Source organism: Durio zibethinus, chromosome 18, assembly GCF_047325235.1.
Source record: "Durio zibethinus cultivar Kanyao isolate XHJ-2024 chromosome 18, ASM4732523v1, whole genome shotgun sequence".
Taxonomy (NCBI): domain Eukaryota; kingdom Viridiplantae; phylum Streptophyta; class Magnoliopsida; order Malvales; family Malvaceae; genus Durio; species Durio zibethinus.
Genome location: NC_143179.1, coordinates 4,110,617 through 4,124,920, shown reverse-complemented (window position 1 = coordinate 4,124,920; position 14,304 = coordinate 4,110,617). Strand labels below are relative to the sequence as shown.

General features: G+C 33.7%; 1 protein-coding gene across 9 annotated transcripts; it reads right to left on the bottom strand.

Annotated features, from left to right (window-relative positions):
• Positions 1-4,098: 4,098 nt before the first annotated feature.
• Positions 4,099-12,179, bottom strand: LOC111298997 (uncharacterized). 9 transcript variants are annotated; one of them, XR_016329624.1, is made up of 7 exons: positions 11,950-12,179; positions 9,486-11,804; positions 9,251-9,356; positions 7,126-8,895; positions 5,392-5,638; positions 4,545-5,306; positions 4,099-4,450 (listed from the first exon to the last, which is right to left on the bottom strand). XR_016329624.1 is itself a non-coding variant. In XM_022893823.2 (6 exons), the coding sequence occupies exons 2-6, from the start codon at positions 11,729-11,731 to the stop codon at positions 4,723-4,725; spliced, it is 4,953 nt and encodes a 1,650-aa protein (XP_022749558.1). In that variant the 5' UTR covers positions 11,732-11,804; positions 11,950-12,179; the 3' UTR covers positions 4,099-4,722. The 9 variants fall into 9 exon arrangements, 3 of the variants coding, with proteins under 3 accessions (XP_022749558.1, XP_022749557.1, XP_022749559.1); XR_016329625.1 differs by having other exon boundaries at positions 4,551-5,306; XR_016329627.1 differs by having other exon boundaries at positions 7,126-8,679.
• Between the last annotated feature and the right edge of the window lie 2,125 nt (positions 12,180-14,304).

The following is a 14,304-nucleotide window of genomic DNA, read 5'->3' as shown; positions in this document are numbered from 1 at the left end:
GACATATAATAAACCGAGGATTTAAGTATCAACAGCCATTTTCATTCTTGAGTTAAATTACTCAATTGAATCAACTTGCTCCGGATAACGTGGAATCTTTGAACTGCTGATTATTTGAAGACTATTTTGAGAGAGTTATAGCGTATCACCCTATTATGTACAAACACAACTTTGAAGGAAGGAAAAAAGGTTTGATTTTACCCACGGTATTACATATTAAGTCCTTTTCGTCTCCACTTCCGACGATCCTCGCCACATTCATCTTTCCATCTATAACAGATGTCAGAGAGAATGATAAACTGAATCAAATACAATGATAGAAGTTAAATAAAGCATCATTTAGACATATACTTGAAAACAAAAGGCTTACATTGGTGCTAAATTTACTGCAAATAGCTCGGCTCTCCCCATCACTGAACTCAACAGATCACTGCCATATTTTTCCAGGGCTGTGATCACATCACTGGAAAACATATACCATGTAACAAGGTCAGATGGTCAGTATATAAAAAGCTCAAACCTGCAGAGGAGAATAGCACTAGTTGAACGAATTATTCCATTTTGTTAGTTTCTTACATGCACAGAAATTTTTTTACCTAGGAAAAATAGAATTAATTTGACCATCCTGGAAAGAGCTCTTACTCGCAAATTTGCCAATTGCAAGAAAAATCTTTTACCAGCTTTTTGCAGGAGAAAGCCAGAAAAGGGTATTGCGAGCAGATACTTAGGACTAGTGATTACCGTGTCTGCAAGCTTGCATGGATGTAATGGCATATTTGCCTAGTAATAACTAATTAGAATGTGCTTGTATTCAAGTGCGTACATGCACGAGTGTTAATGCTTGCACATGTTTAGGAGCATGTATGTCTCTTATGATTACTGGAATGCCCAGATTTTGTTTCTTGACCATCTATAAATATGAAAACCCACATCAAAGTGATGTGCAACAGGATGATGTAGAGTTAAAATTTATGAACTATGTGCTTCAAATGTTGGAGTGAAAAACCCCTATCCTGCGGATTTCATAGTTGGCTAGCAAATATATGAAACCCTGGAAGCATTTCATTATCTAAGCAAGTCTGATCACATTGGGTTACAACAGAAAGTTAAATTTCAAACCATTCAATACTTCTGTCATGATTCATGACTCACTAGCAACTTATTCTTGGAAGTAATTCCAGGACCTGTTCTTACTCTCAGATGACGCTCTTGATGGGATAAAGGTTCGTTTGTTTCGTGGAAAATGGTTTTAAGAAAATGATTTTCACATTTTCAAATGTGTGACAAAAAACTAACGAGTTAATAGAAAATAATTTGTCGGTCAATAAAAAATAAAGTTATTTTTTAAAAAATTATCTAACAGATTTGAAAAGGGAAAGACATTTTAAAAAAAAAAACTATCTATAAGAAAAATTATTTATTAAAATTTTTTAGCCTAATTTTAATTATAAATAATATTACATTAATAAATAAATAACATTATATTAATAAATAATATTATAATAAATTAATAATAATTATTATATTAATTAATAAATATTATAATAATATATTAATAAATAATATATCATTAATAAATAATATGCTATTAATATAATATATTAATGAATAATATTATAATATATTATAAATGACATAAAAATAATAAATAGTTTTATTTTAAGTATTTTTTATATTAATATAATATTTTAATATTAAATATTATTATTAAAATAGTTACTTTTGAATATTAATAATTTTAGTAATAAATAATTTCAATATATTTTAATAATAAATAATTTTTAATATTTTAATAATTATATTAATACCTTTTAAAAAAAAAACAAAATTTTAAAAAACAACCAAATAACAAAAAATATTTTTTATTAACTCATCCAAATAGAAAATCTCTTTCAATTCAAAAAATGTAAATACTTTTTAGAAATCTTTTTTTATAAAATAAACAAAGCCAAAATAGTGGATTCCACTCTAGGTGTAAACAAGTAGGATATAAATGAATGAGCATATATTAATGATTTCTTTGTTTATTTTTAGCATTGTTCAGGATTGGCTCATGTTCGATAAAAAAAATTATATACAATATTCAAATTCAGTTCGTTTAAATAGTAAAATTTTTTAGATAAATTTGAATTCAACTCATTTAAGTTAAATAAACCCATTCATGAATATTAAATAAATATATGCATAAATATATATATAAATGAATATATTCATAAATAAATAAACAAATCATAATCAAACATATAATAAAATTAGGATAAAGGGTAAATATATAATATTATTATTAGTAATAATAAACGATTTATATACAAATGATAGTTTTAAACATTTGTTGGTAAATACAAATGAACTAAATAATTTTTTTTTGTATTTGTCTAATAAACAAACTTAAAAATATTATTTAAAATTATTTGTTAAATTTAATAAATAAACATAAATAAAAAAAATTCTAAATTAAACATATTCACAAATGATTCATAAAAAAATCTCTTCATATTTTTTTAAATCCTAATTCCACTCCCACGGTTTAGTGTAATATTCAATTAGGAATTTGAGATACGGGTATAAGATAATTAGCATATGCCTTTAAATACTATGAATTTGATACAATCAATACAAAATACCGTGACTTGCGTTTTCGTGAATGAGATCTCAACCCTTAGGTGACATTTGGTCCGGGAAAATACATTTTTTTTTAAATCTTAATAATAGATATTTGATTCTTACATTTAATTTAGAGTAATTTGATTATGGAAGAAAGCGATAAATTTCTAATAATATTCAAAGTTATGGAATCAAAAACCTACATTACTTTGATTTCTTGGATTTTGATGGAAAAGTTACGTAATTTCAAATTTTGACTTAAATAAAAAATTATAAAATAATTCTTACCCTTTTAAAAAACATGCCTAAAAGGGACTGAAATTCAATTGTAGGTTTTTATATAAAAAAAATAAATTTTATAATGTATGTTTTCCATAAGCATAAGAAATATTCAATCTCAATACACTACAATTCTGCCGGCTACTTCAGCTTATTTACATATTTATAAGCTCAGATCAACTTATAAACATACAAGTTTTCTGTCATTTCTGTCACTGGGAATGATTTTCACACCAAATTAGTGGGTTAAAAGAGTTATTTGACATTTAAAAACAGAGCTTCTCGTTTTGTTTTGCTGGATATTCACGCTTGTCATGAACCAACAGTCACGAAATGAAAATGAAGGACCACCTGAGAACAGATGCTTTCCTGGAAAATATTTACTTACTGCAGCAAGTTTGTCATATTGCACCTTAGAAATATGATGTACTAAACCCGCAAGGTTTTCACATGCTTTTCTGATCAAATTCACGATGAAAGCTACAGACACAAAGGTTATAGTTATACTATATTTTTTAGTAACTTCAGAAGAAAAACTAAATCTAGTCATTGCTGTCAGAAAATCCTAGTGAATTTCCAAAATAAACATATTTCACGAAGGATCCTCTGTTTTTAATGTTATACTGCTGCGCGGGCATAGACAGAAAATTAATTCACTTTTAGAGAACTTGAGAAAGAATAAAGAGCAAAAATTTTTTAAAAAATAAAACCTACTCTTAATTTTTTTCTTTCTTTATTTTATTTTTCACCTTTCATATAAAAAATATATAAAAGAAAACCAGCTTTATTTCCTTCTTTTTTATTTCATCACCTTTTTTTCCTACCCTCTATTTCCTAACCTTCCCAGTTACTGCCAAAAATTGCGTAGAGAAAATTGTTGATTGGGCTCACAAGTGACAATGACCGCTGGAATTGGCTTCATTGCATTCGAGTACTACAACACTCACCCCATCACCAGAAGCCCCTAAATGCCACATCCAAAATGGCTAATATTGCCATCTCATTGCAAAAGGATGGCAACCGAGGATGATTAGCATGACCAGAACTGATCTAATCTATGGAAACAAACTACACACACGTCAAACTACCCAGTCTACCACATGTTGCTGTTATTTCTTCAAGCAACACACAAAAACATGGAACAGCCTGTATATAATCGCTTCGAAAATCATCCCTTGCTTCAGACAATTCAAGATCAATAAACACATGAAACAATGAGGAAGCAACAAAAGATTCTTGCCGTCTAATAAATCTGTGTGAAAATTTATAAGATAATTACTTACAGCATTTTCTTTTTCTTTTTTTTTTCTCATTTCAGAAGTCCACGTCTGTTTGATACATATCTACCAAATGCTCCAAACATTTCAATCAGACAGGAAATTGTAATTTGATGCCAAAGGGGTGCTATGTTATTTGGGCCACCTGCTACACTGATATCAAGGCTAAGGGGAAAAAAAGGAACAAAATAAGAGGTAAGGGAAAAAAATCTGTACAAAGATCGGCTGCCAAACTTCCATACACCCCTTACCAGCAGGATCAAAACAACAGTTGCACTGAAATGAGTAACCTGCCATTTGGATTAAAAAACAACTTAATCGCTGAAAAAGCTGACAAGTTGCATAAAAAAACTGCCATGATTTGTAGCAGAAGTAAAAACCTACTCTTACTGTTCACATCTCTCCTGTTAGAACTTTTACACTGGATCAGTCAACGACAACTCTGGCCACCATCACTGAGAGAGAAAAAACAGTGTCAACTCTTTAGGTACTCTTCAATAAAAGAACTGCATGATGCTGGCTAGTTGCACTCTGTCAACACTCCATATTTCATCAGATCATTCTACTCATCTCCAGTTAAGTCCTCGGAAGATTCTTTGATTGCCTCTGCAGTCATGAGAGCAACCACAGCCTTGTGAATTGCTAGATCTGCTCTGAAAAGCAATCTCTGAGCTTTTTCTCTTTTAAATTTGGCTGTTTTAAGCGCATGCTGGGCTGCACTAGATGCATCACGCATCCTGAACTCATCAATATCAGAATTATCCAACTCTTCAGGGCTATGCCTTTGAAAGGCATATGAGAAGTAGTGCCGCTGGCTTGGCCACTCAGAAATGCCCATATTCCACTGATGACTTCCACTTCTCTTGGCAATCAGTCTCTGATTATATGACGCCATCATTTGTGTGTCATTTGACAATAGAAAACTGCCAAATTTCTTTGACTTGTTTCTTTTAAGTTTCAGGTGATGATTCTTATCAAACCCATCACTGCCCAAGGAGAAAAACCCCATGATGCCTGCATCTCGTGGTGAAAATACCCTTGGTGATGCCTGAGACAGTGACACTGGGGAATCTTCTACAGATTCATAGTTATGCACAGGATATAGAACCTTGTCATCCCCAAACAGGAACCCATTTGATCTTCTTCCTGAAATGACAAGAAATTAAGTCAGACTCACAAAAGAAAACATAATAAAAAAGCAAGATGAAAGTGAAATCACAAAGAACATTACCAAAAGAATGACAACCCTCGTGATCTCCAAATGCAGGGTTGCTTTGACCAGACACTATAATTTTACGCTGGGATCTTTGTTTTGACCCTTTATTTGGAACTTCCAAACCCCGGGGTTTCAAACAGAAAGCAAACATGGGTGGCTTCTCAATAGCTGGTGAGCATCCATTGGAGAGATTATGGTTAACTTTAGACATAGCTAGCTCCCACTCTCTCACTTGCTGTTGATACCTTTCCCACAATGGTGGCTGAATGAAAATACCAAATATTTAGCATAAGTTACACAGCATAAATGTTCAAGATAAAACAAACACATGAACAGCAAACAAACCATGGTAAACAAGGCAAAATTGTCTGAAGTAAGAGCTTCGGGATATTAAGTGTAAAATTCTGAGGGCTCTACAATTAGATAGGCAATAGATGCAACACAAATCAGACAACCCAACATATACTTGATAATAACTAGGCTTTAAAAAAAGAAAAGAAAAAGCAAACAAAAACAAACAAAAAGACAACTTACTCTTGGTGACAAGCACAGAGGAGGTAATGAATTTTAAGTTTTCTTATTTGGAATGATTGGGACCAGCCAATAACATATAATTACACAAAATATAATTTATACAACAGTGTCAGAAGTCAAAAGCAATCATCTTTACCCAGGAACATAATAGCACGAAACGCACCAAAAATAAAAAATTGCAATTCCAAAGTGAAATACACATGGACATCCAAATGCGTGATTGTATTGGCAAGGAGCAAAGAGAAACAAGTTTGGAAATATAGAAACCAAAGACACATGAAGAACAAGCACAAGACCAATACAACTTATGATGCAGGGCTGCAAGGGGCTGGGGTCTAAGGCAGTTCCCTGATCTGGTTCTTGAGGAAATCAGGAAGAGCTAAATAAAGAAAAGGGTACAGAAAAGATCCCTAAGCTTCACACCGAGGAATCCACAGAAGTCACACCTAAGGTTGATTGCAACAAGCAAACAAGAAGAAAGGAAAAGATGCTAAGCTTCACACTCACACATAAGGTTGATGGAATCACCCAATCACAAAAGCAATAATGCTGGAAATTATCTGACGACAATCTATACCTCAATATGAAAAGTATTTTGATTTACATAGACTTCTATAGTCCCTGATCGGCATGCTATGTTAGGAAAGATCAATTGGCAGAGTGGATTTAAATTTGATTTATCATGTAAATTTTGAGGAATAACGCAAACACTGTGTAAAAATTAGTTAAGACTCAATTGACCTCTACATTTTAGAGAGTACAAAAAGATGAATCCAGAATTTTCATCATGATTCTTTCTTATGCTCTTTCAACAAGTATTACATAATTCTTTCTTATTAGTTTTAGCACATATAAAAAAAATCACTACTCATAATAACTAAAAAAACTTAATTCAGATTTTCATTTTTCATTCTCAAGCTGCTGAGAAGAATTCTTTCCTTTCCTTCACATCACTCATTTCTCCTCTACAACAAGTTGTTCCCATGCTAAGAAGATGGCAAGTACAGATGTTTGAGAAGAAATCACAAATAAATAAAATAATAAATGAACAGTATTAAGACTACTGAATACATCTGCAGAACCAAGTACCCAGTAAATCAAGCGCACTTGCAGCAAAAGATATTGACAAATTCAATCAGCTTGTAATCTAAAAGAAACTAATTTTATAAACATAAAACTGAAGACAAATCCACAGACAGACATTTTGAAAGATACCTGAAGATGCCGAATTAAAGGCATTCCAACTCTCTGCCTCTTCTGCTGCCAATGCTCATAGATGGCTCTGACTGCCTTCATGGAGTCAACTCCAGCCATGAGCTCTTGTATTTCGTCAGAATTAAACTGATCACACTGTTGAGTATACGAGGCCTTCTCAAACATGTCCATAATCTTCTCAAACATTTCATCAGATAATTCCAGTGAGCTGCTGCTAGCATCACTTTCTGAAGATTTACGAATTCTTGAAATCCACTGTTCGTCATCACTATCCATGTCATATAAAACACGGGATGGATCCAAAGCCATTTCAACATCAGTTTCAACCTGACGCAAGTACTTGGAAGAACTGCGAACAAATGTCAATTCTGTTGCATTTTCATCATATTCCTCTATCAAGCAAACCCCAGGAATAGGAATGTTCTTAACCGAAGCTGCACGAACGTTTCGATTGTGGCACTCTTCATGCATCTCCTTGAAAAGTGCCCACTGGCTCCTGTCAGTGAACTCCAAGATCCAATCCTTTCCTCCTTTCCACATCATAGCATGCGTATAACGATTGGTAGACCCAGGATGCAGGAACTGATGTGCCTTGTAAGAATACCTCATAGACCCTGACACTTTCACAGCCAGCTTCCATTCATTATGATCAAAAAGCTCTAGTGCAACCTGCGCTCCACATTCTCGCCATCCTCTGTCACCAATTGTAATTAGTACATTTGCATCACAAGATAATAAGTCCAAGTTTCTTTGGGAACCTCTAGAAACATCAGATGATCTCTTCTCACTAGCCCTCCTAATTCGCTTGTGAGGAAGACCTCTCTGGTTATGGCCTTTATTCTTTGAGCTGTAATCTAAACCTCCAAAGGGCATTGAATAAGATACCTGAGTGCGTGGCTTCTTAGGTCCATTTCCAAAATTATTGTGGAAGAAATCAGCCTTTCCATCTGACCATCCATGGGCATGATAACCAACAGATGAAGAACTGCTTCTAGTACGATGCCATGTACTTCTAGGAGCAGTAGGATTAGGACTTGGGATAATGCCACCATTCATATTGCAAGTCAAATTAGTAGACTGTTGAGTACCAGGTAATTCACTATTAACATGCTTTTCATACTGATCAAAGGGTGGAATCTCAACCCTAATAGCATTCAAAACAGAATTAGACCCAGTACTCTTCTTATCACCATCAATTGGAGACGTTGGTGACAAAATAACTTGCTCAGATTCTGAATGGTCACATTGTTGCTTCTGTAATGGACCAATGACCATGGCTCCAACTTCTTCAGGGTCATGAGAGTTGGCAGAAGTTCCATCATCGATTTGATCACCATTTTCATCCTTCTGTGAGGACTTTTTACAGCACCCATCACCACAAACAGAGAGATCAAGAGCTGTTAACTCAGCGTCAGAAGCAGCATTCTTTGATGAATCCTTCAGATTTTTTTCTACACTACTTTCAAAACTTTGGTTAACACAGCCCTCTCTACTACAACTGTCATCCACCAACAAATTGCCAGAGCTTCCTGGCTGCTCAATAGAGTCATGATCCTGAGAGCCAATGCAAGCACCACTATGTTCCATAAGTAGCTTAAGATGCAAACTAAGAAAGAAAGTAGGTGCAGCACTGAAAGAAAGGGCAAACAGAGGAAGATTTCTGTGCTTATTCTCAGAATTGGAAGAAAATTGGCCAACTTTCAGAAAACTAGGTTCTCTGGAGACACTCATAAGGCTCATACCCGGCCTATACCTTCTCTGCCTTAAACCCTGGTCAGTAGCAAGCAAATTTTATAACATTTAACAACAGCCGTCAAAAAAAAGATATACATTAGATATCTGACAATACAGAAATGAAAAAAAATACTCTTGAGAACCAATGGCTGATAGTTAAATGACCACACAACTAAAAAACAGTACACAAAATCTAAAACTAAATATGGTCTCTTTCAGGCATGGACTTCTTTTTTTCCTTCTTTTTGTGCGGGCAAGTGTGGTATTTAGGGGCAAATAGCAAAAGATAAATATGTATTTCCATGAGAAAACTATAATCACAAGTAAAAGATAAAAAAAAAAAATCAGCTTTGAGGTTTCAATAGCAAAATAACATGGAGAAGTGGCAAACCTCAAGTGATGAGGAATCTCTGCAAGCAGGAGAACCGAGTAGCTGATTAGCTCCATTCTGAAGTGCCTTAACTTTATCATAAGTGCACTCAGACAGAGGTAATTGCCTATTGACAAGACAATGTCTTTTCAGCTTAGAATCCAAGAACATCCATTTTGAATGCTTCACTTCACAGAAGTTGTAAAAAGCAAAGACAATCTGCTTCCTAAAATCTTGGGAGCAAGAAAATTTAAACCTGATTGAAGTTACAGGCAACTGCAGATCAGCAAACTTCCTCTGCTCAATAGGTTGATAAAATACAGTCAGGACCTCAAAAACAAAAGCTACAGCCTGTTTCAGGGAACCTTCAAACAGAAGAAACCTTAGTCCAACTTCATTATCAACAAAAAGGATCTCCAGATGAATCATTGGCCAGACAGTCATCACCGTGCCATACTGACGCAGCAACAAAGTATGAACCAGCCAAAAGCTCTTCATTCCAAATAAATTATTTGAAACAGAGAGCACAGGGAAGCTCAACCCAAACCTGAATTGTTTTGAATGCAATGACGAAATATTTAAATGCAACCGCCCTGCATCATCACTAAACAACAGATCTCCTTCAGAATCCAACCTTTCCAAACAGACATCAAATTCTCCCAAATCCTGAAATTCATTGACAGAACAAAGGTACTTGACAGATTCAGACACACTACCGGTGACACAATTGCCTTCAGAAGCCTGACAAAATAAGTTCTCTTTCTTGCGAAACCGCCTTCTAAAATAAACGATGGGATATTTGCTGTCTTTGGGGCAACTAGTGCTACCCAAGGAAGAACCCTCAACCCTTCTGCCATCAACTGGTCTGTCTGACAATCCAGAGGTACCAAACAATTTAACTTTGTTCCCTTTCAATGAACCGCCATACAGACAACCATTTTCATCCACAGCTTCATCATACGACAACAGTTGCCTTGGAGAACTAAGAGACAAAGCAGATGTTTTCTGTCTCTTCACAGCATGCAAAGGGTAGGATTTGACACGATGACTAGAGCGAGCCAACCAGGAGATAATGGGCTCTGAATCCATATAGCTTCCATTACCACTGTCATCTTCTGTCATGACATTTCTCTTTCCTTTCTCTTTGTTGTGCTTCATGTTCCAGATTCTATTGTCAGAACCCCTATCTCGCCGAGATCTTTTCCGCTCTGACTTGCTAGGAACCTCACTGGGAAAAAGCAAGAGTTTAAATCTCTCAATCTGTAAATTTATCCATTCCTCATCACGGTCATCATATTTTACATGGTGAAGCTTTCTCTCTGTGTCATAGTCATTGACAAGGCCATAATACCAACTCTTGTCTAAAGGCCAAAACACCTTGATTCTTCTATTCAAAACCCACTGCGCATCCAAGTCTCCAGAGAAAATTTCATAAAAATGGCGCCTTTTCCTTGCATTTCCCTTTTCTTTATGACCTTTCCTTGGTCTCAATACTCTACCAGAAGCATCAACAGATGCAGATTCAGAACCAGACAACGTCTTAGACCTAGAACTAGCATTCTCACCAGAAGATAAGAGAAAAGATAATCCATTCTCAGATGGTGATACAGAGACTTTGCTGTTTGAAGAAAAGCCAGTATAGCTTGGGTCAAACCGTGATGATAACATTCTTGCTGCATTCTCTTCAAGATTCTCTTCATCATCTTCTTGAAAATCATCACATGTCTTAACAGAAGGATCTGCTAAACTCGCAGCCTTCTTAGCAACATTTTTACCACCCTTTACTGACTCCCTCTTCTTCCTAGGCTTCCTCTGTGATTGTTTTAACAAAGAGTTGCCATCATTTACAGCTGAGTAACGAGCAACACCATCCTCTTCCTTCAAATGCTGAACTGAACTTGATTCATTGTTTCCATTTTCCCTAAGATCATCAATAAGCTTCTCCTGCTTAACCTTTGAAGACTCATTCTGAGTGCTAGAATCTTCACTGGCTAACTTCACTCCCTCGTTAACACCAACTGTACTACTAGATTGCCCTGCCAACTTCAACACTTGATCACCCTCAAACTTGTTCCGCCCCACAAACCCACGTTTACGCCTTGGGATCCTAGTACCACTGACACCCAAACTAAGTGAAATGCCATTAGCACTGCAACCATTCTTTGATTTCTGACTCAAACCCAACTTCTTCAAACTTTCTGGATGATGCAACCCCGAATTGAACCCCCCACTATACAATTCAGTTAAACTCTTGCTACTATTGCTATCAAGGACAGTTCTAAAACTACTGAGAGGCAGAGCTTTCCTACTCTTCTTTCTCTTGTTATTATTATTACTATTCCTCTTCTCACCATCACCTTCTTGTGAACTGTCTTTCCTCTTCAAGCGTTTATTTTTAGAAGACTCCTTTGAATCACCAGATTTATACAAGCTTTTAAGATCCAAAGATCTTGATTTCTTAGGAATTTCCGCTCCATGAGAATTTGCTATTATATTTTCCATCAACAATCCCTCAATCCAAACACGGAACCCCCAATCCCCCACTTTTCACATTCCCATCACACATGTTTCAGATCTGTAAAACCAAAAATACGAAAAATTAAAAAAATCCCTCAAATTTTCCATAGTAGCCGATCGATCACAATATTCAGATATTCAAATAATTTCTTCAACAAATTAAACAATTAGCAAAGAAAATCACAATAAAATTCATTACTTACCTGGATCGGTGTATCAAAAAACATCAATTTCTCTGCTGAATCATGAATATCAAGAGTACGAGCGCAGGCTAGGGTTTGAATCTAGGGATTTCGAATTGAAACCCTAATAGATTTGTCAATTTTTTAAATTAATTTCTCGATAATTTTGTTTTCTGAAATTTTTTTTTCTTTTTTGTTTTTACCGTGAAAGACGGGAAGAGGCCTAGGGTTTCTTTCGGTTTCACGAGAGCAAGGGGTTTAGATCGAAAATAACAAAAAATAAAAGAATTAATAAGTAAAAAATCGGAAAAATAGGAAAAATTATATACAACGCTTTTCGATTGAGCTACGTGGCAACGTTATAACCCTCCGATTTAGAAACTGAGGTAAATCAATACAGATCCGACATTTTTGGGGTATACAAAGAAACTAACGAACGGCTACGAGTGGGTAAATTAAAAGGTGGACGGTTCAGATTTCGAATGGATATGAAAGATGTGTGGTAGTTAAGCGGCTCGATTTTGCCGAAACGGTAAATTGGAAGGAAAAAAGAAAAAAATTTTATTTCACATTTCCATTTTCTTATTAGTAAATTCACCCTAATGTTTTCTGAAATAGCGAAAACGCCATCCAGATTTTAAGTTGGTAGGCGCCATTAAGGAAGTGAGAAAGCCACTCGCCTAGCATAGAGCGTAAAGGAAACTCACTTTTATTACGATCACGTGGCAGAAGCATGTGAGCAGTGCACGAGTCTGGACCTAAAACGGCGAGTTCGTTGTCGTTGTGCGTGCGAGGGAAGGCGGTGCCAATATGAAAGCTGGAAACTGTAAATTAGAGAGTTGAAATTACAATTCCATCATTAACATTTGCTCTTAATCACACTTTGTCCAAAGTGAAAATCATAACCTCTCCCGCCATGGCAATCATCAAATCATCATGAATCAAATGATGAGTTTTTATTTTAAAATCTTTATTCTCTAAATAGGAAAGTTTTAAATTTATTTCTTTAAATGAAGTACGTTAAATCACATCAATGCCATGTCAACTCCATATTTTGATTAAATAGACTCCATGTCGACATCTCCTTTCTTTAATCTTGCTTTTTTTTTCTTCCACGCAATTAATTGTATTTTTTTAATTTTTTATTTTTTTTAAATCCTTCTCATAACATCAAAATCTCATCAAATAATAAAATTAAGTATTAGTATAAAAATTTTAATTGATTTAGCATGTCGAAAATATTTTTATCCTAATAACAAGTAATGAATTCAATGTATTTCATGTTAGTATATTACGTGATATTACATGATCGCCTTCAACAAACAACAACCATAAATTTAATTTTTTAAATAGAAATAATGAAACATTCTTTTCAAACAACAAAAATGCAAAACATAAGAGCAATAAGTTGTTTGGATAGGATTAATTGGTAACTTAAAAACATCTTTATCATTGTCCTCAAATATTTATACCAAATGATATATTGTAATGTATGTGATTTTGAACGAGATTTATCATGTTAAAATTTTGAAAAGAATATACATACCTTGACATATGATAAAATAATTTAAAAACTACCAATAAATCATATGATTTATTGATAGAATATTATATTTTTAATTTTAATGATTCGCATGATTTTGTAAATAAAATTGTTAAGTTTTTAATTTCAATAATTAAAATTTAAATTCTGATCACTTCAATTATTTTAAAAAATTTAAAATATATATTTAAATTTACATGTAAAGTATACACCACTCGCTAAAATAATACATCAACCCTTTAAACATTCAAACAACATCTAAAACACTTGAATATTGTTCAATTGAAGAAATGAGAAGGTACCATTTTATTGGAAAAATAAGGAATTATTTCACTATCTTGATAAGAAGTGGGTTTCAAATACAAAATTTAATATAAATTGAAATTTGATTAAGCTGATATTAAAAAGTGAACTTTTATACATCCATTAAAAACACAGGCTATATCATACTAATTAAAAAAAAAAAAACGAAATTTAAATTTCACACTAGTTAACTTAATTAAAAAATTGAGAAATTAATTACAACAATAAAATAAGGAAACTTAAATTGTTTTGCCATGTATTAAATAGCTAAAATAGTTGGTGATTTATCTAAAAAAATTTGGATTAATTTTCAATTAAAAGTCGGTAGCATAATCTAAAAGAGGTTTTTTTTTTTTTTAATCAAATTTGATGAGAAAAGGGAGAAGAGAAAATTGTGAGAGCTTTTTTCCTTAATTTTGTATTTTTTAAAAAATAATTTTGTATTTTTTAAAAAATAATTTTTATTTTTATTTATCAAAATTATTTTTAAAAAAATAAAAGTAAAAAATATTTTCTCCAACTAAAGAAAG